General features: G+C 38.5%; 1 protein-coding gene across 5 annotated transcripts in view; it reads right to left on the bottom strand.

Annotated features, from left to right (window-relative positions):
- csmd3b (CUB and Sushi multiple domains 3b) overlaps nt 1-21,166 on the bottom strand; it is a 363,456-nt gene that overhangs the window by 44,047 nt on the left and 298,243 nt on the right. For 3 of the 5 annotated variants that reach the window (XM_057354136.1, XM_057354139.1, XM_057354140.1), the window contains 11 exons: nt 20,800-20,977; nt 17,913-18,058; nt 14,403-14,483; nt 13,671-13,784; nt 12,050-12,238; nt 11,415-11,573; nt 7,727-7,915; nt 6,711-6,896; nt 5,251-5,445; nt 4,968-5,141; nt 3,411-3,584 (listed from right to left, as the gene is read on the bottom strand). In XM_057354136.1, the coding sequence (XP_057210119.1) occupies nt 3,411-3,584; nt 4,968-5,141; nt 5,251-5,445; nt 6,711-6,896; nt 7,727-7,915; nt 11,415-11,573; nt 12,050-12,238; nt 13,671-13,784; nt 14,403-14,483; nt 17,913-18,058; nt 20,800-20,977 (1,785 nt within the window). The remainder of the gene's footprint in view (nt 1-3,410; nt 3,585-4,967; nt 5,142-5,250; nt 5,446-6,710; nt 6,897-7,726; nt 7,916-11,414; nt 11,574-12,049; nt 12,239-13,670; nt 13,785-14,402; nt 14,484-17,912; nt 18,059-20,799; nt 20,978-21,166) is intronic. The other 2 variants (XM_057354137.1, XM_057354141.1) reach the window with 1 other exon arrangement.

Raw genomic sequence — 21,166 nt, 5'->3', positions numbered from 1 at the left:
TAGTTGATTCTCTCATGCACATCGCTATTTGTGTGACTATGTGAGTTGCTGCCTATCTGTAAATTGTTCCAAATGAGTCGATTATGATGCTCCATTTCAGTCGGCTAATCACACACATGCACATAATAAAGCTTCCATGCCACCAAACATGATAGCATTTAACAAATATCTGTTGAAAAAGACCTTCTCGTGGGATTGCTTGTCATTAAATGGATCTGTAACCACCTACATTTCTTTCTATCTGTGTGTAGCCTACATGATATTGTGGGTTTAATGGAGCCCCATTGTTTTAATAGCAATGGGCAATGCAGTACCATTTGAAGCAGCAATGAAGCAGAATGGTTGGTTAAGCATTTTGAACTACATGCTGTAAATAGGAGATTAACACACAGTGCCTCTAGGTGAGAGCTGTCAATCTGTTGCTAAGTTTAGACATTAAAATGATATAATTTATGAGTGTACATATGAGCAGCAATGTAAATCAACGTCAGAATGACATACTGCCTTTTAATTATATGTTAGGTTTGGTTTAATTCATCTAGATAAACTCAATCAAACAGATCTGATATTGGTATTTAAATATACGATCTTTTTATAAGTATGTGTGTGCGCCCATAACCCCATATGTACCATGCGTCACACTATACTGTATATAATGTGTGTTGATTATCTCCAGACACTCTAATTCTAAGATATTTAAACCACAGACGAGCTCTTGTTTTATTAAAGTAAAACTTCTTTCTCCGATGCGACATATTTGCGATACATTTGCTATTGTGATACCTCTTTCAGCCTAGAGTAAATTTCATTCCTCATTGTGCATCTCTTTTGCACTCATAAAAAGCCAGAGTGTATTTGCATAATCACGGCTGTAATTTGTTTCTCTTTTTGGGGCAATTTTCCTTTCATTTAAAGACCTTCCATAGCCAAAATTTCAAACTACATAACTGCATGTTAAAATAGCTGAAAATACACTCTTGCATGTCTCCTATAGTATCTTCTTCGTATATTTATAACGGCACTTTCTATCTTGTGAACAGACAATTATTTCAAAATGTAGAGAGATCATTGTAGAGACATGAGTGCATTTGTTTCCTGTGTTGACTTATTTCCTATTGAAACCAAAGGAGCATTTTGTAAATAATGATGATTTGCTACTTATAGGGATACTCCACCCAAAAATGAAAATTCTGTCATGATTTAATGACCCTCAAGTTGTTCCAAACCTGTATAAATGTCTATTTGTAAGTTATTTGGAAAAATGTTAGCAACTGACATTTCTGGGACATTATGGACTACAGTAGTAGCAAAATTATTGTATCATTTTTTTTCCTTTTTTACACAATTTTGAAAACTTTTTTAAATGGCACATTTGACTAATATTTAAAATGTTCCTACTATGGTAGTCAATGATGTCCCAGAAAAGTCAGTTGTTCAACAGAACAAAGAAATTTATTCAGGTTTGGAACAACTTGAGGGTGAGTAATTCATGACAGTATTTTCATTTTTGGGTGAAGTATCCCTTTAAAGTAGATGGTATTAAAGGGAGAAATACTGTCATTCTGGTGAAATTTCTTCCTTGGCAAGATTTGGACACAACCCTGGGTCCAAAAGGAGTCATCAGTGTTTTCTGACATGAAGTAAGATTTCAATATAAAATGTGACCATTCTTTGCTAAAGTTTATTCTGTAAACTTTTACAGTAACAAACAGATTTCAAAGCTAACAGACATTGACTAAAAGCTCAATTTTGATTTAATGGGGCCTTTAAACTGAGTAAACGATTAATACATCAAGTTGTCAGCTGCTGTTGGTAAGATCTATTGAGAACAGGACTTCACAAATCCATGTGCAACTTATATAGCATCACATTTTTTCTTCTCGACTTATTCAGTTGCAGAAAGTGTGAGATGATTTGTAGACGTGAAATGATGTGAGATGCATTGTTAAAATAACGTCTTGCTAAAGTGTCAATCTTCATCATCAAGAGAGACTTCACAAAAGCCGCGTTATGATTACAATTTGGAGCCATTTTCTAAAACGATTATCAAAGCGATGCTACATGAATGAAAGTATGATTGAAATTTATATCAAATGATGGTCGAGTATTACCATAAAGACAGCAATGGTGCTATACTTACACCTGGACCTAATTTGGCTAGTATCTACCAAAGGTAAGATAAATTGGGAAGTGTCGTCTCTGATCCTCTAATTGAGAACCACTTAATTTTCTGATTTAAAAGCCGTTCCTGCATCACACAGCTTTCGGTGACACGTGGCTAAATTCAGCAGCCTACGTTTTTAGTGCGAGTTACTCTACTCTTTTCCCTGTGGCTCTATTTTATCAGCTCATTTCCCTTAAACGCTCTTCAAACAAATAAACGCCCCTGCTGAAGTGAGGCAGACTTACTGCAGTGTGTTTGTCTGATATACTGTATGTGGGCTGTGAGCATAGACCCAGTGTGTCACTGTGCAGTAGGAAATGACAATGATGGCGCATTTTTAATAACAATAGCTCCCTAGATACAGATCTTTAAATGCCACTGCCATTTATAAAGGAGAAACAGCGCTCTAAGGTCTGAGCATGTCATGATGTCATTTCCCCTTGCGCTTGTTTGCTGTAGAGTTATTCTCAATGTCCCAGATACAGCAGCACTTATAAACTGCAAGGGTAAGATGTGCTTAAATTAAATAATTACATAATATGCTAATTAATAAAGCCAATTAAGACCCAAATAAATAACATTTTAAACACTGTAGACATTACAAAGAATGGGCTTTAGAAATAAATATACAGCTTCACATCCCGTCTGCACTATTTTTAAATATAAACATCCATTAGATGCACATTTTGTACTGAACATAGTTTTTCAAAAAATATGCACTACTGTTCAAAAGTCCTGAGGTGCCTTACTAATTCTTTATTTATATTTTCCCCCACATTGTAAAATCTATTGTATGACTATTATATGGAAAATATGTTGTGACTAAAAACATCCAAATGTAAGTCAAAACTATATGTATTTTAGCATTTTCCAAGGATTTACCCATTGCCGAGAATTTGCAAAAATGTACTATTGTCATTTTATCACTGCACCCCTTAAAGGTCCAGTGTATGAAATGTAGCGGCATCTAGTGGTGAGGTTGTGAATTGCAACCAACAGCTCACTCCACCCCTCCGTTTCTTCTTCATAATTCATTTCAAAGCTATTTTCTTTAGTCTTGTAATAAAAAATGAATATGTTGGTGCAATTATATTTTCTAACATTCGGATACCCCAGACAAACCATTTCAGGAAAGAGCCCTTATACTTTTGAACGATAGAATGGTGCGTCGGCATTTCTGTCTGAATTAATCTCCACATGAATTCAGTAATCTTCCACAGCTCGTCTGCGAGAGTCCCAAACTCACGGACGCAGATGGGCAGCTGTCCGGACCAGTTGTGGTCTTGCTGGCAGATGCGCACGGAGGAACCGATGAGGCGGAAGCCGGAGACGCACTGGTACACCACTGTGTCCCTGTAGCCGAAGTTCTCCCCGATCACCTGACCATTGACGATCTGCTCGGGCACACCGCAGTGGCCGGCTGAAGAGAAAGGAGCGAGAAAAGCAAGCCATTAAAGAGATGCTTCTAAGCAGCAGCTAGACCAGGGCTAGTCAAAATTAACATTTCAAATAAGTGGAGAGACTTTAAAAACGGTGTGCTTTAAGAAATGTACGTCCTGAGACGCCTCATCTTTGAAAGTCCAAAGCGCTGCTACATTCAATAAAAAGTAATTCCCGCGGCTCATAACGATATACTGACGTCTTATAAAGCGATTTGATCAGTCTGTCCAAGAACTTAATGTTATTTCCAATGTTATAACTGGCAATCCAGCCTCAGGCAATCGGTTTGCACACGTGATAGGTCGCGTTCCAAAACGCATCTTGTTCCCTTGAAAGTAACTGCAGGAAGGGTACACCACGTGAACGGTTGTCTCAGATAAGGGAAAAACGGCGTTGTTTTTATTACTGCATTCATTATGTATGAAAATACGGCTATATTTACGAGAAACAGCAGTCCCATCTCCCTCCAGAACTCGCACTACAAAGGATCTACCCTTCTAAGAGCGTGAGGCACATTAATGCGATTGGAATTCACCCGGAGATGTGATAATAATTCAGTTTCTTGCAAAGATCAATTGATTCGCTTTATAAAAGGATAATTTCACGTCACAAGGGGCAGGGATTACATTTTGTGTTGAAAAATCTTTTGTGTTGTGTTCCTGAAAAAGCAATGCCACCCACATCTTGGATATAAAATACATCTAAAAAGACAACATCCCTTTTAATTAAATTTCACGAAAAGACACAAATACTGGATGCAATATTTGTGTGCATGTTTTAATATATGACCTGTAAGTAACAGTAACATAAAACCAGCATAAAAGTAACAAAATTACAGTTACAGAAATACAAAATAATAGAAGAATTAAGGATAAAAAAACTGGACTGCATCCTATTTATACTTTTGGAATCTGGCCCTCAAAGAAAAGTAATTGAAGACCCCTAAAATATTAACATCCAATGCTTTTAGAGAGATGACTCGTCTCATGCCTGTGGTAATTAAGTGTTTTGTACGTGTAAAATCAAAAAAGCACAGAGCAATGTTTTCAGGGATAGATGAAGACAACAAAGCAGCCTGTGAAACCTCTCCGGTTTATAAAGTATTTAGTGTGGTTTTAATCTCTTTTCTCCTTGTCTAGACGACAGCTTCATTAACAGTGCAATTTTATTTATATTTAACAAACAACTGCAATTAAAAATAGTACAGAAATTACATGGGTACATAACACAGACTTGAGAGTGATTTATCAAGCATATATTCTGCAATGTTCAACAAGGTTGAAAAACCAAGTTGGACAATTTCCAGAGCAAAATGGCTGAAAGAACAGATGCATAAAGCAGCAGCGAGCGTACAGCACATTACCTAAGCAGCGTGTCTCCGTTCCACTCCACAGACCGGAAGACAGACATTCTCTCACAGTGGAACCCACCAGCATACAGCCATTGTCACATGTAAATATGGCTGTAGCCCCAAAGGTGGTCTGACTTCCAATTTTCTTCCCATTGGGAGGCGTGGCCAGATCCCCGCATGAAATGACTGTGGAGAGAGGAGAGAAGATGAAACAAAGCGGGACGATTTGGCAGGTTAACGCATTTGACTTACACAGCCGAGCAGCTGGTGGGGTTGAGTCACACATTTCCCTTACTTTGGCAGTGGGGCCTCTCGTTTTTCCAGCTCCACGCGCCATTGGCCATGCACTGAATGTGGGCGGGCCCGAGGCGGTAATAGCCAGGATCGCAGGTGAAGATGATTTTGGTCCTGTACTCGTAATGAGATCCGTTAACGATCCGCCATCGTCCGTGCTCCAGAGAGAAAGACCCGATACTTGGGCAAACCACAACTGTGGAACAAACGCACATGGCGACCCATATTTACAACCATGGCCAGAAAAACTGTGTCACCTCATGTAACATTTAATTTGCCAGCATATTTAGCACTTAACACAGTCATCGGCGACTGAGCTCCAGACCATAATACATTTAAATGCTGTTTTCACAAACAGAGACATAAGAACTGCAATGCACCTTTTGTAGACGTTATTGGATATACAATAATGGCGCTGTTTCAAAACTTACAATGGTACCTTGCTAGTATGTGTATTATTATTTAAATGATAATATTTAGATATTTTTATAAATATATAATTTATATAATTATAATTATTATAATGTCACATATCATGCTAATATTTGACTAATATCTTTTTTCAATTTTTCAATATTTCATAGTCTCAGTAAACTATATAGGCCTACAGTTTTAATGAATGTTCATTTTTTGAAGTTGTTGAAATTGGATGTAGTTGTCATTATTTCAATCATCTTTTATTTTGAAACCTATTATAGCTTACAATTATTTCTTACCAGTGAATCGACATCTTATGAAATATTTGATACACACACTTGTTTAAGTCTGACTAAAAAATAAAAAAAAATCCAGTTCATCGTCGATGTACATCTAAATAAAAACATTTTCAATAATGCCATGTATTAAATATAGGCTATTTTATAATTTCTTTTTAATCACAACTTTCTGTATTAATATGCATTGCATTTAATGTAAAGCTGCTTTGCAATAATGCAAAAATGTGAAAAGTGCTCTAGAATTTAAATGTCGCTGTCCTTCTGAAACCTTGGATGTCCAAATTCGCTTTTTTTAGGAAATGAAAAAAAAACACTGTACTTTTTAAATACTGTGTTGTCAAAGCCGACAAGCACTTTGTAATACTTTCTATTGGTTAGATATTTCCAAATCCCAGTGACTAACATAAAGGGTGACTAACAATGAAAGTTACAAAATATGGAGATACAAGGTTTCAAGAGGAATGTCAGCGAAATGAAATATATTAAATGAAATATAATAAAATATTACAAAACAATGATCAGGTTTCTGTTATTATATAAGGTTTATATTTATATTCATCATACATGTTACTAAGTAGTTCACTAGAGTTTGAAACCGAGCCATTGTACCGAGACAACAAATATAGTTTTGGGACGGCAGACAAAATTGACTCATAAATACAGGCTGAAGCAGAGAGATCTATTGTGCCGGGGTCATCCGAAAGGGTTTTAATTCAGCATCTCTCTGCGTAGGCGGTCACCGTACCTGAGCAGCGAGGGACCTTGTTGTGGTTGCTCCAGGTGCCGTCAGGTTGGCACACAGCGCTGGTCAACTCTTTGGATGACAGTCGGTATCCATCGTTGCAGAAGTAGGTCACGCGTGTACCCACCGAGTAATCCATGGCAAGCACACCTCCGTTCACAGGAGCTTTGGGCACCCCACAGGAGACAGCTTATGGGTGTGAAGATGAAACAGACATATGGGGCGTCAAGGCATCATAACTTTAAAATATAATTGTTAATTAAAAGTTAATTAAAAACCCTTTAATCGTTGCTTTATTGCTGCATTGGAACATTTTGCCTTTAGAGCATTGAGAATTGGTTTTTCGAATGGCTAGTTTTCAAGGGGTAATTGAAACCACATTTGAGTACTTATAGACATAGGCCGTCTCTGTTAAAGGTCAGAACTATTTTTATGATAAAAATGGTCACAAAAATACACTGAAACTCTATAAGGTTAAAAGCCTATATGTGCCTATTGAACAATTCATTTCATAACATTCATTGGATTAACAACCTTGACTTCAAAAAGTCAATATTCACATGCACCTAATGCCAGTACTTTTTCATAAACAATGAAGTAGCATTCAAAGTATTCAAAAAGTTTTCCATAGTCCAAATATGCAATAAGCATTGCAAACCAACCTATGGAACGTCCCACCTCGCTTCAAGTTTTCCTTTCTTATGCAAGACGCACCAGCACATATTATTTATCAAAGCGCAGTATTCTGCAATGACACTAAGTATGAATCATGGCTCTGCACGGGCCCTCTAGATTTATTGAGTGGAAAACTGCCGGTACATTTGAGAAAGAAAGAGGCACAAGAGTCCGTGTGCAGTCAGGAAAGCTCAGAACCGATTGGCTGTCATCACAGAAATTGACCAATAAAATGCATATTCAAAATTAACAGGTTATTGAATTTGTTTTACACAATTACGAGCCCAGAGAAACCGAGAAATACCAGCGCAAAAAGGGCTGAAAACCCATTTTCTGCCACTTACCTTGGCAAGCAGGAACAGGGGCATCCCAGGCGTAGAAGCCAAAGGGGGTTTTCTTGCAAACAGCAGTGCTTTTCCCAATAAGCCGGTACCCGCGGTCACATGCCCAGCGCACCAGGCTGTTTAAGTGTCCTCCAGTCTGGCTGCTTATGGATCCATGAAGAGGAGAATCCGGAGTGCTGCAGTACAAAGCTGTATGGACAGACAGACAGATACCAGACCCCATCAGTTCCTTAATCGCCACCCTGAGCAGAGCACCGTGTCACAGGACTTTCAAGCATATAGGAGTTAAACAGCCCTAGAAACACTGCGGGAAGGGCTGAAGGGAAAAGGTTATGTCTACTGAGCAACTATAATAACAAAGTAAAACTCCTATGTGTTTCAACCAACATTCCTTGGGATAGTGATGCTGTTTTCTAGGGCAGATTCGTTCTTTTGGGGGGATGAATATTTTAACGTGTGAAAAGGTCACAGATCTAATTTATAACTTTTTCACTCACTGAATTTAGCAAATTGGAAGTTAGCAGAAGGTGTGACAGAAAAATCATAGGATTTTAAGATGGAAAGTTATACGGTGCCAGCATGTCCTCCAGCAATTCGTAAAGAATGTAGACATTACTTTTGCAACTTTGTAAACATGGTACTAAAGGAATGATGGAGTTCAGGTTCAGTCATTTTTAAAACAGAGGAACATTTGCCTCACGAGTTAAGTATTTGGAAACTTAAGCCACAATCAAACGTATAAAGTACTGTTTGTTTTAATTTTGTTTTAGAGTTTTTAAAAACCAACAAATTTAATGGAAATCAATGTATACATTAAAGAGGCTTGGCTTAAATATCCTTTTTGGGTCAATGTATTGATTATCCAAAGAGAAACCAAAAAATCTTTGTTATATGCACATATTTATTAATAAAATATGTCCCACTGTAAAAAAATGCGATTTAAAATCTAAAATGCATCAATCCTTTATTATAAAAGCAGGAGATTTCGGCGAAATGACCAAAAACCTGAGCGCCAACAACGCTACAATAAACTTAATGGATGAAAACCTAATGCAATGCACTTAATGTTGACATGCAAGTGTCTGACCATACAATATCAACTTTGATAACACAATGTTTAATTATTTAAAAAATACAGTATTTTTCCATTTTCTGAAAAGGTAGTGGTTTTGCAGGATTTCTGCCCGACAGCAAAACACAATCCCAGACACTACAGTAGGCCTGGCATCCTCATGCTCTATTATGAACTTAAAGGGACAGTTCACCCAAAAATAAAAATTCTGTCATCATTTACTCATCCTTGAGTTGTTCCAAATCTGAATACATTTCTTTGTTCTGATGAACACAGAGAAAGATATTTGGAAGAATGCTTGTAACCAAACAGTTCTTGGCCACCATTGACTACCATAGTAGGAAAAACTACAATGGTAGTGAAAAGTTCCCCAGAACGGTTTGCTTTTCTACATTCTTTGTGTTCATCAGAACAAAGAAATTTATAAAGCATTTTTTCCTACTATGGTAGTCAATGGTGGCCAAGAACTGTTTGGTTACAAGAATTCTTCCAAATATCTTTCTCTGTGTTCATCAGAACAAAAAATTATACAGATTTGAACAACGTGAGGGTGAAAAGTCAAGACAAAATTTTAATTTTTGGGTGCACTGTTCCTTAGAAAAAAGCTATAAACAGAACAAGGATGATGCTGAATCCCAGAGGAACATCACTTTCAATCTGCATTTAATACAGAGACCACAAATGACCCAAAACATATGGCAAAAACTATAAGGAATGACTTCAGAGGAAAGTTAGCCGGAGTCTGGACATGTATTGAATACATGTATTGAATGAATGGTTAGTGAAGAAAGATGAAAAATATAAATATTTCAATGTTTTAAAATCTGACAGGATCAACGAGAACATTGAATACTTTCTGAGGGCAATGCAAGTCACACACTCTGCTGGAAACCAAACACACACACATCAATAACCATGTCAATCAAACTCAGCTTGACAGCGACCAAAAAAACTCCACAAACAGAAAGAGCCTTTCATAATCGTACGTTTGGTCTTGCCAAGTCTCACAGAAGACAGAGGAATTCAAACTTAAGCTCGGCCTTTGAACTGAAACAAAGCGTTAACGCATACAAGTGGAAATTCTCTTATTCTAACTATTGAAATGAACAAGACATTCATCATTGATTTTAAGGAGACGAAAACGACAGACAGGACGTTAAAGCCTTAAAAAACAGTGCGTACGTGGGGTGTCACCTTTCATTTCATCTCGGTTCAAAGGTAGTCTGAGCACAGCTTAGCATAACTTTATTCTTACCGGCACCGGTCATAGAGGACAAAGCTATTTTAGTCTTAAATGGGCAGAGAAGTTTTCACTGGAGAAGTTTAATCCAGGCCTGGGTTTAATGTACATTCAGCCAGGATTTGTGTGGGCCAAACAACAGATAATTCTGGGTTTAGGACGATGGACGATGGAAAAGTAAAGTAAAGCTCAGTGGTGCTGGTGCCCTCAGGCGAAAATGGCCTTCCTGGAAGGACCCGAAGTCGGAAGGACAGTTTAGAAAATTTGCTGAGTGAAACTAAGTTTCCAAACACGGAGAGAAAGACACTGACTTAGAGGAAAACTTCTGACACATGGGGTAGCAAATAGAAACGGCCCAGTCAAATTTTGGCTGCAGTTCCTGAACAGTTCGGTTGACATTCATAATGTTGGTCTCTTTTGAAAACAGATATTTAGAATATGTGGATTAATTGTTAAAATATGAAAAGGCAAAGAGCAATGTGCGTTTGAAGTCCCCAGGTATGTCTGACATCCACAGAGGCGACTGTAGTATCACTTGACACTTGACTGGGCTAGTGGGTCTCAGCCCCTTCTTGTTGTCAGTATGATTGTCTGTAAAAAGCACGACCTCTCTGGGGTGTAGAAGACAAAATAAATCCATCAAGTACTGCATGTCTAAGTTTAACAGACAGTCACACTTACACAGAAATGTCATCTGCACGGACACATGCACTCACATGCACACATACACATGAACACGCAATTCTGATTAAACAATATATGGGTAGCTGACGCATGTAAGATGCTCATGGACTTTTTCCATCAACATCAATACTTTTGTATATGGGTAGTTGACAGTCTAATATGCAAATTTGTCCTATGGTGTGACGGCAAAAATTTGGAAAAAAAACGAACGATAAATTATAACTATAAACATGAATCTCTCTTTGTAAATATTAATAATATAAAACATTTTGTTTTCTAAATTTTGCTATGTCTCCCCATAGGACACCTTTAAGGTTTATTTGTCAACTACACATATTTAAGATTATCATTACCATTTGTAGTAAGTTTTTCATCATTTCAAAACTTTTTACTTGTACCGGTTTATTTACAGTATATTGTTCGCCAGGTGTGATTCATTTTTTTGTACAAATATTCCTCTCAAAAGAATACGAGTTCAAAACCTGCACGAATAATAACCATAAAACAATTAGCTTAATGAATTTTGTTAAAATAGCTCTGAATGAAGTATACTCTTAACTTTACCAAAGTATTTAATGTCAACTACCCACACACACGCACGCTTTCTCAACCCAAAATATGCATGCGGACACAAATTGGACACCAGAGAAGGAAATCGTGCAAGCAATAAAGAGATTTAAATGGATACATACTTTGATACTCACCGACATAGCGGATACGGAACCCCCTCTTATTGGTGCCATGGTCGGCTGACCAGCGCAGGAGAAGCTGATGGCCGGTGGTGGTGAGGTTGAATGGCGTGGGGAGGTCACCGCTCAGGGTAGCCAGTGTCTGACTGTGAATTGTGGGCCCTTCAAACAAAAAAAGAGAGGAGAGGCAAGAGACAATTTGCAGGAGAACTGTTACATCAAATTATACCTGTCAGAAAAGATGAAACTCATAAAAGTAGGTTGGCGCTTAAGGGGAACACAATCTAACGTTGCTCTTGAAATTTCTTTTGGGAAATATCCTGAAAATGGCAAAAGCAGACAAAGCGTTTATAATAAGAGTGAATGGGCACGACTGGTAGAATATCCAATCTTTTTAGACCAGTGGTTCAGCTCATGCATTTGAGTCGTGACCCAAAAATGAGTTGGACATCTATTATTATAGTCATGAATAACAGGAAAATAATTCTGAATGCAAATAATAAACTGCAAATAGGCTGATGTGTTGTTGGTATCATTACAATAGCTAGGCCTATATATTCTAACAACTACTGTAAAACAATATGAAGTAAACCTCAAAAACATTAACAACAGCCTAGTTTAAAGGAGAAAACATCTACCATCAAAGACTTCTAGAATGTCGTATTCCTTCTCAGTCTGGTAAAACTCAAAATACATGGTGATGTTGTAACCCTTCTCCACGTTGATGCTCCATGAACACATCTGTAGGTTGGGGTAACTGTCTGGGTACCCCGGGCTCAGAACCACCCCAGATGAATCGAATCGAATATCATGAGCAGGGCATTGCACTGTGGGAAATAAACAAACAGCACACATTTTACTGTGTATTCATTTTCAACAAAGCAATTGTCTATACAAAGGGCATGGCACCAAAAAGCATTTGTGCCACAAAATAATTTCATTGTATAACATGAAACAATACTCTCTCAACAAACTTTACTTTAAGCTTTTTTTGCAATTACAGTTTATCCTATTTATTAAAAAAGCTAGATCAAAAGTCCAAAAATGGAAATTCTGTCTTCATTTACCTGTAAACTGTATGACTTAAGCAGAACACAGAAGAAGATATTTTGAAGAATGTTGGTAACCACTTCTATTGTACAGACACAAATCCAGAGTCAATGGGTACCGCTGTTGTTCGGTTACCAACATTTTTCAAAATATCTTCTTTTGTGTTCTGCAGAAGAAGAAAGTCAATGATGATCTACTATTTCAGATCTTTTTTCTTTCTAAACTAAATAACTCAATGTTTAAAATGTGTGTTGTCATGCAAAGAAACTCCTACATTTGTGTGGCTAAAGACACTTTGTGGCGCTGGTGTATATTGATCTTAAACTATTATTCTTCTATTTCTCAGGCAGTCTGTTAAGTTATTACTATATAAAAAACCAACAGTTCTTTGAACTTGAAACCTAACATATGTCTTCTACTGTATGTGAAATGCTTTGCTTTATTCGAGTGTTGGGTTAGATTTCTTTCAAATGAATAAAAGTCTTAGTATTATACAACAAAAAAATTTAAACCAAAAAAATAAACAATTGGTCTGTTGATACCATATTTCTTCAAAAACTTCAAAGGTGGGAAATAACACTGTTAAAAAAATTAAGCCGCAATTTTTCCTGCCTGAAATGTCCCATACTTTGCAAAAAACACTTCATGGGAAGTCACTCTGTTTATTCCGCTCTGAAACTGCTTTAATGTGCATGACAAATGATTGAGCTACCGTTTCCAGGCACTTTCCTGAATCTAAGCACAGGACAAATCTAACAAAGTGAGTGCTCTCTCGTGGGAAAGCGGAGAGAAGGATGGAGTCATGAAAGATTAATGGCAGCAGCTGTCTGAGCCACTAAACTCAGCGAGAACCGCATTGCTCAACAACACGCAAACTGAGGGAAGGGACGATGACAGCCAATGACTGAGCTCTTCATGGCTTATGAGCAATACGGCTTCTGATCACATTTTACCCTCCATTACATATATGATACTTGTCTGAATGATTAGAGCCCATAGCCTTGCTTTCCCGATATCCTGTGATTTACTTGTGGACGGAGGCTGGTCGTTTCCATGGCGACATGTTCTTGCACTTTTACACACCTTTAACCCCTTATTCAAGGCTGCGTTGTGCAGGGCAGGCATATAAAAGATGCGATAGCCACATAATCCTAGTCAAATGAAAGCTGGTGGGCCTGTGCTGTAAAAGGGGCTTGAAAGTGTACCCACCTTGACAGGAAGGTGGATGTCCGTCCATCTGCAATCTCTCTCCCAACCGGCATGTTATAATCTCACTGCCCACCAGGGTAAATCCAGGGTGACATCGATACCGGATAATATCACCTGAGATAGAGAGAGAGAGAAAGTGAGTTGCGATGATTAAACGTCTGTTTAATTACGTGGGACAGCTAACCCGCATGGCTTTAATAGAAATAGATGGTAGATATGTGAGGGGTGATGAATATATATTTTAAGGGTAAATTTGAAGAGTTGATGCAGTTGAAGCAGCGCATGCAGCAGCGACTGATAAATTGCTTTTATTCTCTTTGCGTGACAACACCCCCACAACATCATCCACCCCCAGTGCCTGTATCTGAAAATAATCAAGCTTGAGCATCTGAAGATGGTTGAACGCATGATGCGTTGGAGTGTTCCCAGAGTAACCTTCTTATGCGGTGCCCGTGTCTAGGCAACAGGGCAGGGTGAATCTCTCTCATTTACAGTACAGCTGGCCTTACTTTTCAAGCACCAGTTAAATGCAACGCCGGTTGTTTTAGAAAGTTGCACGGATGATAAAGTCCAAAATGAAAGCATGTGCTTCCTAATGCTTCAGCTTGCGGAGCAATGCCTAAAAGTATATCAAAACATTCATTAAACCAGAATAGACTGGTTTCGCTATTGAAAAAATGAAAGGTAAATCAAGTGTAGAATCACTTTTCTAACCATGTACAGTGTTCATACCTATCTCTAACTCATTGTCCTCCATCAGGATATCTGCGTTTGGCACCTCTGGTGGAGGCTGGCACACTCGTAGCTGGTAGGCTGCAAAAGAAGATTACAAAGATTTCAGAGATTGAAAGTCCTTCATGCATTCTGTGTGTCAGGTGCAAAAATTTGAAGAGAGTTCACCCAAAAATAAAAATTCTGTCATCATTTATTTACCCTTATGTCGTTCAGAACCTATGTATGACTTTTTCCTGTGTAACACAAAAGAAGATATTTTGAGAAACGTCTCAGCGATTTTTTGTCCACACAATGGAAGTCAAATAGGAGCCAACGGCGTTTGGTTGCAAATGCCCTTCAAAATATCTTTTCTGTGTTCTTCTGGAGAATTAAGGTCTGGAATGACATGAGGGTGAGAAAATGATGGAAGAATTTTCATTGTTGGGTGAACAAAAGCAACCAAAGCATTAGTGTGTGTAGACTTTCGAAAGCAATTGAATTCAAACATTCTGGAAAACCTTGGTCTACATGGTTTTGACATAGATGGAACAGTATTTACTATAACACTATTACTGGACACTAGTATTTCTGGATAAAGGCTAAAAACTGTTGTGTATACGCTATGAGCCCAAAGCACCAAGGGTTCAATTGCAGTCTTGCAGTCCTGCTTCAGAGATCCCGAGCCCCACTGGCCGAGGTCATAATCCCACCCTCTGCGCCCCTTAGCCACATCCAAATAGTTTTAACAATCACTAGCATCTCTGAATTCACGGCAGACATATGCCCTAACAAGCATGTCACAGTTGGTACAACCGCTAAGAACAAAACACAAACAACATACTAACATAATGAGCGAATCACTTAGGAAGAGAGAGAATTAACTAAACATTTATCCGCATATGGATTGCAAGAGTAATGCATTTGTTGTGCGAGAATAACAACGCTGCAGCCTATCCCGTGCAAATATATAGATAGCTGTGCGCGTTGATGATAATTACCGAGTAGCTTTGCACTGCGTAATTGTCGCATTAATTATTCTGGTGTTAATGAAATCTGGGAAGGCAACAGGACGTCAGACCTGACGTGCTGATTCGAGGTTTGACATGAAGTAATTGTCGAGAATTCAGGCCGATTAAGATGGATATCAGAAGCCTTTGAGCTCTCCGTCTTGAGGACATCAGAAGCTGATAAATGGAGACAGAAGACATTGGCTTTGTCTTCTCACGTCTAATGGCGAGCCAAGTTTAGCTTTCAGAAGGCAGGGTTGAAAAGACACTAATTAACTACTGAAGCTCACTTAGCATGTTGCTCCTCCTCAGCTTGTCTTCTGACAAGATCAGCGTTGTGTTTCAGGGAAACTGGAAGAGCAATGAAAGGGGCATCCAAAGAACTGTGGGCAGAAGATCTGATCGAAAGCCATGTGACTAAAGTCATTTAACTTCTGAAGAAGAACCTCGGCTATGATAAGGAAAGTTTACGCTGTGTATAAAGTCTAATTCACACTGATTCAACAAACACCAACAAACAATTAGAATTTAGAATGTTGGTGTTTGTGGGATCAGTGTGAATTAGCCTTTAGTCGTAACAGGGTAAGATTAAACAAAACAAAGCAAAGCAGAGCAAAACAGAACAAAACAGCACAACAACAAAACAAAAATGACTCTACACACGCAGTGTTTATTGTGGCCAGTAAATATGACTTTTGTGATTGAGACAATATATAAAACGAACCAAATTTACAAGGAAAAGGGGAGAAATTGCGCTAAAAAGTATGACAAAGGCATGACATCACTATTTCAGCGCATTTAGAGACTTCTTATGCATTTTGGGGGACTGAAAACGCAAACTTTTGAAAACGGGTCACAAAGTGCACGTTTTTGAAAACGACGGCATTATCGTTTCCGTGTAAACTCTGAAGGCGGCGTTTTCATGAAGTAAAATCACTTAAAGCCTTCCTTCCACTGGAAAAAACTGTGCCAGACGATTGTAAACAGCAACAGAACGTTTCCTTTACATTGCTAAGGCTGCATAGTAGTGACACACAGAATCGTTAGGTGAAGCCAGCTTTATTGTGAATGAAGTACAGCTATTGACCAATCAGAATAAAGGATTGGAACTACCCGTTTTATAAATTGAAATACTGCACGTAATGTGCTGCAACCGTTTCATAAATCTGCCTCAAAATTCATGCAATTACACACACTTGTTTTCTTCTGTCTAGATTGTTTTTGTTCAACTTGCCTGCAGTTTTCCTTTGATAAATCAAGCACTGGGGAAGCGGAACTAGATAGCGTGTGTTTCTGAGAGCCATCAGAATGAAACTTCAAAATTAAGTTTTTAAAACGGACTGCCTGGTGCTTCTCACTCACCGATGCCTCATTGATGTCCTTGGTGTCTGGGTGGAATATTGAGTAAAACCCCACTACTAAATCTGAGTGAATTTGAATGGCATGATTTCTGCATTACAGAGCCCATTCCGGACTCATAATCATATTCTATAGATTCTTGCCTAAGCGGCTTTGGTCAGATTGGCTTATAACACCGGAGGATGCAATATCAGAGAGCCGACTAGCAAACCCGACAGAGCCGTAATATGATTAGATAACGTAATAAATACTAGATGAATATTTCCGTTTAATGGCAGGTCATTTTTACTAATTCATATCAAAGCAGTTGGTTGGAAATAAACTTGTCTTTTAGACTCGGCTCCGTAGCAAATGGAATCCAAGCTTCACTCATTATGATGGAGCGGGGTATATTCCCAGGGTAAATCTGAATAAATAGATGACTCTTTTTTTTTGACATGTACGCACATCACAGCCTTGAATAACTACGGTACACATAGAAAACCTGCAGTTTAATCCAAAGGACGGGTGAGGAAACTTAAAATAAGTGGTTTGATGCTGTTGGTGTGACTTACAGTCTGAAACGATAATTTCCCTCAATGAGTTTAAGAATGGTTAAGCTTTGAGTGACAGCTGACACGGGCCGTGGATCAATATGAAAGCCCATAAACCATAAACACTGCTCAGCGGCCCAATTTACATCAATATAATCAGTGTAAATGCAGGTCACTGAGTTCTTGTGCAGCAGAAACTGCATGTGTGGGTGGAGATGTGAACTAAAAAGAAATGACACTATTGACAGACAGCAAAACAGAAGGCAGCAATTTTCCAACCCTGATCGCTGGCTGGGGGCTTGAACACCATCTTACACATTTAAGAACCAAGGACAAAATAAACCAAGCCTGAGCAGTAATTTATGTAAAGTATGGGGTTTACATACTGTATACATGAGGCTACAAGGTCTAAACATGAAACTTGCACTCATTTAGAACCCTTTAAACAGGGATGGATAAGTGTAATAACATCCAGTCTCCAACAGTCTGTTCAATCCGCTTTAATTACAGTTTGCATGGTTAACAATCTGCTATAGGTGTGGATATAACCGAATAGTAAACGGGTAAAACGTAAGTAGAGACAGCCGGGGAATGAAAGTGGGCTGGTAAGAGTGCGTGGAGGGTCTTACCGTGGTAACTAAGCACAAAGAAGCCACTCCCACTGAAGTCGCTGTGAAACTTGATGAGGATCTGATTAGACGTGCTGTAGACGGACTCCAAAGCTGTGTTACCACTGAACTGACCGATCTGTGGGGAACTCTGATCTGGACCATCCCTAAAACATTAAAACATGACAATTTTTTAAAAATTCATAGTCACATGTATCAATTATGATATTATTTGTAATAAGCAAAGTCTAAGTCATTGAATTTAATACATGCATTTATAAAAAAATGGACAAATGCACACATATGTGCACAAATCATTTCAGTGCATAAAGCTACATATGTATGAATTAACCAAATGCCATCTTTCTATCAAGATTTGTGATTCGTTTTTAGAGAATTACACCCAAATTATGTTGTCTGAAACCTATCCAATGAAGACTTATACAGTGGTCCCAAAACAATAACTCTGCTATTACACCCCAGACTAATAAATTCAACATTTTATATTTTAAAACTAATCTATGCTGTGGCATATCACTTAGGCTTGCTTTTATGAACCACATTCTCTTAAAATTAGACTTTAACTCAGTGGCCCAGCAAAAACAACGGCAATACAATTAAACGCAAAGCAAATAAACTATGTGCTTCATATAGCAGAAGACTGATCATCTTCAGTCTATTGCTGAACGCTGCTTTTACGAGCAACGCCGTCTAAAATGGGACTTTAAGTGAAGACTGCAATATTTTTCCTATTATTGACTAAAAGGAAAGCGAGTCTTTCCAAAATAGGAAGGCATTTCTCTGTGTCGCGTAGTTTATTAAGCTATCTCTGTGTTCAAAACAGGCCAGCCCAGCAAAAAAGCACGGCGTGGCTTTGTGTTAAAAGTCTTCGTTTTGCACTTGAACGATAGGGTTGGACTAATGAACTAGCGGACACAGTTTTATCTAGGTCACATATGATACATGAGGTGGTCACTGGGAGCATCACATTAAGGAATGGATGTAGCTCCCAAAGAAAGTGCAAGATTGTACTGTATGTGCACGTGTGTTGAGCATGTTTCAAGACTGAAGCCCAGCGGCAAGGAGCATAAATACTGAAATCAAAATTCAGAGCAAAGAAATAAATGCAATAATATAAGCTCTATCTGTGCTGAAAATACATTATTTAACACTGCGTGGAGTGCAGGGTGTGCTGGAGCCATTAATAAATAAATGTACCCTCTGGAGTTTTTCCTAAACAAGCGGGACCTCTGATATGAAAAGAGCACAGATGACATTCATTTTTGCATTCATCTTGGGTTTCACTCAATGCATTATTTGATGTCCCCCGCAACGGGGTGTCAAAACGATGCTGTGGACAATTATTCAAAGCTTCTGCTCTTCCAAACAGCCAACTGGCCTAAATTGACTCTGCGAGGACACGAATCCTGGCTACCTCCTGCCGTGCTTTAGATTTTCCGCAGTAAGATATACATCAGCAGCTTCAAAAGTGCTACGAAAATATCTTCGCTCTAACTCTGATCCCTGGGAGATTCATTTAGTGACTTATTCCTCAAAGAACTTTAAGTATACAATCCAAATTGTTGTTTGACTATTCCGTACTAATTTCATTATATTGGTGCTGCTAAACCTCAGAGGAATTCGACTTGTTTGAAGACACATTTAGAGTCGAACATGTGCATCTAAGAAGACACCAAAGAAAACGGGCTTAATTTCCGTTAGGAGACCAACCAGTAGCCGTAGAACGCAAATAAAGTAAAGTATAGCCAATTAGCAAAACCTTTCTTGAAATGTTGGCAAGACGAAGCTCAGAAGGGAAATTAACACAGAAAAACCTCTGTGGGGAAGTTATACAACTATTACAAAATCCTGCAAGCAGTCGTTGATTCTCAAAGAAATAATTATTAAGAAATAAAGATGTGTAAACCTTTGATCAGTATTAATGTATAATTTCAGTTATTATGTTCTTTGTTGTGTTCCATCTTAGTTGTCTTGCGGAATATCTGAATGTATAATATACAGCCGTGGAAAAAATTAAGAAACCATTTAGAATTGTAAATTAATCAGCATTTCTAGATGAATTGTGACCATTCAAGTGCAGTGTCTGTTGAATTTCAACAAAATCAAACCTCAGGAGTGACAAAGTCATCCAACAGCAATGTGAAAGACTGACAGCATGACAAGGCACTCGTGGCCTAATGGTTAGAGAGTCGGACTCGTGACCAGAAGGTTGCCGGTTGGATTCTCAGGGCCGACGGGTAACAACTGAGGTGCCCTTGAGCAAGGCACCTTACCCCTACTTGCTCCCCGGGCGCTGCAGTGATAGCTGCCCACTGCTCCAGGTGTATGTGTGTTCACCACTTGCTGTGCGTGTGTTCACTACTCTCTGATGGGTTAAATGCAGAGGTCACATTTCGGGTATGGGTCACCATATCTGACTAATAGGTCACTCACTCACTCACTCACTCACTCACTCACTCACTCACTCACTCACTCACTCACTCACTCACTCACTCACTCACTCACTCACTCACTCACTCACTCACTCACTCACTCACTCACTCACTCACTCACTCACTCACTCACTCACTCACTCACTCACACTAAATACATGTACAAATATTATAGTTTCATTGCTTAAAAGTGAATATGAACTTGTATTTTGTTAGTCGTCCACGGAATAAAACAAAAAACAATATTTTTACCTAAAAACACACCTATAAATAGTATGTTCAGAATAACTGAAAATTATTTTAAAAGGGTCTCTTCATTTTTCTGTGGCTGTATACATAGGCCTACCTGCATATCATTATTACTAAATAAAAACGTGCATAAAACCTTTCAGTCTACTTAAAAAGCCCTAAACATTCAAATTCAAGTTCATCATGACACAATCATGAGCCTTTACCACACAGTGATGTAGTCATAGATGGGTTCTGTGCTGAGGACAGTGAAGTTGATGTAGATGCCGTTTCCAGGGGGCACCCTCACGCTCCACACACAATCCTGGAAGTTGGGGTACTCAGCTGGGTGACCAGGGGAAAAGATGGTGCCGTTCATGGAAGTGATGTTTCCACCACACAGAGCTTTTAAAAGAGAGATATAAAATATAACATCGGCCATTGATGTGGATACTAATATAATAGAGTCATCATCATTATAGGCATTTTTATAGTTAGCGTTCTTGGTGTGAAACAGGCCTTTAGCTTTGAAGTGAATGAATGAAATGTCTAAAATGTAGCATGTCTTGGTAACAAATCGATCACTAGACACTT

Source organism: Triplophysa rosa, linkage group LG16, assembly GCF_024868665.1.
Source record: "Triplophysa rosa linkage group LG16, Trosa_1v2, whole genome shotgun sequence".
Lineage (NCBI taxonomy): Eukaryota > Metazoa > Chordata > Actinopteri > Cypriniformes > Nemacheilidae > Triplophysa > Triplophysa rosa.
The sequence above is the reverse complement of the archived record's forward strand: the minus strand, read 5'-3'. Positions and strand labels throughout refer to the sequence as shown.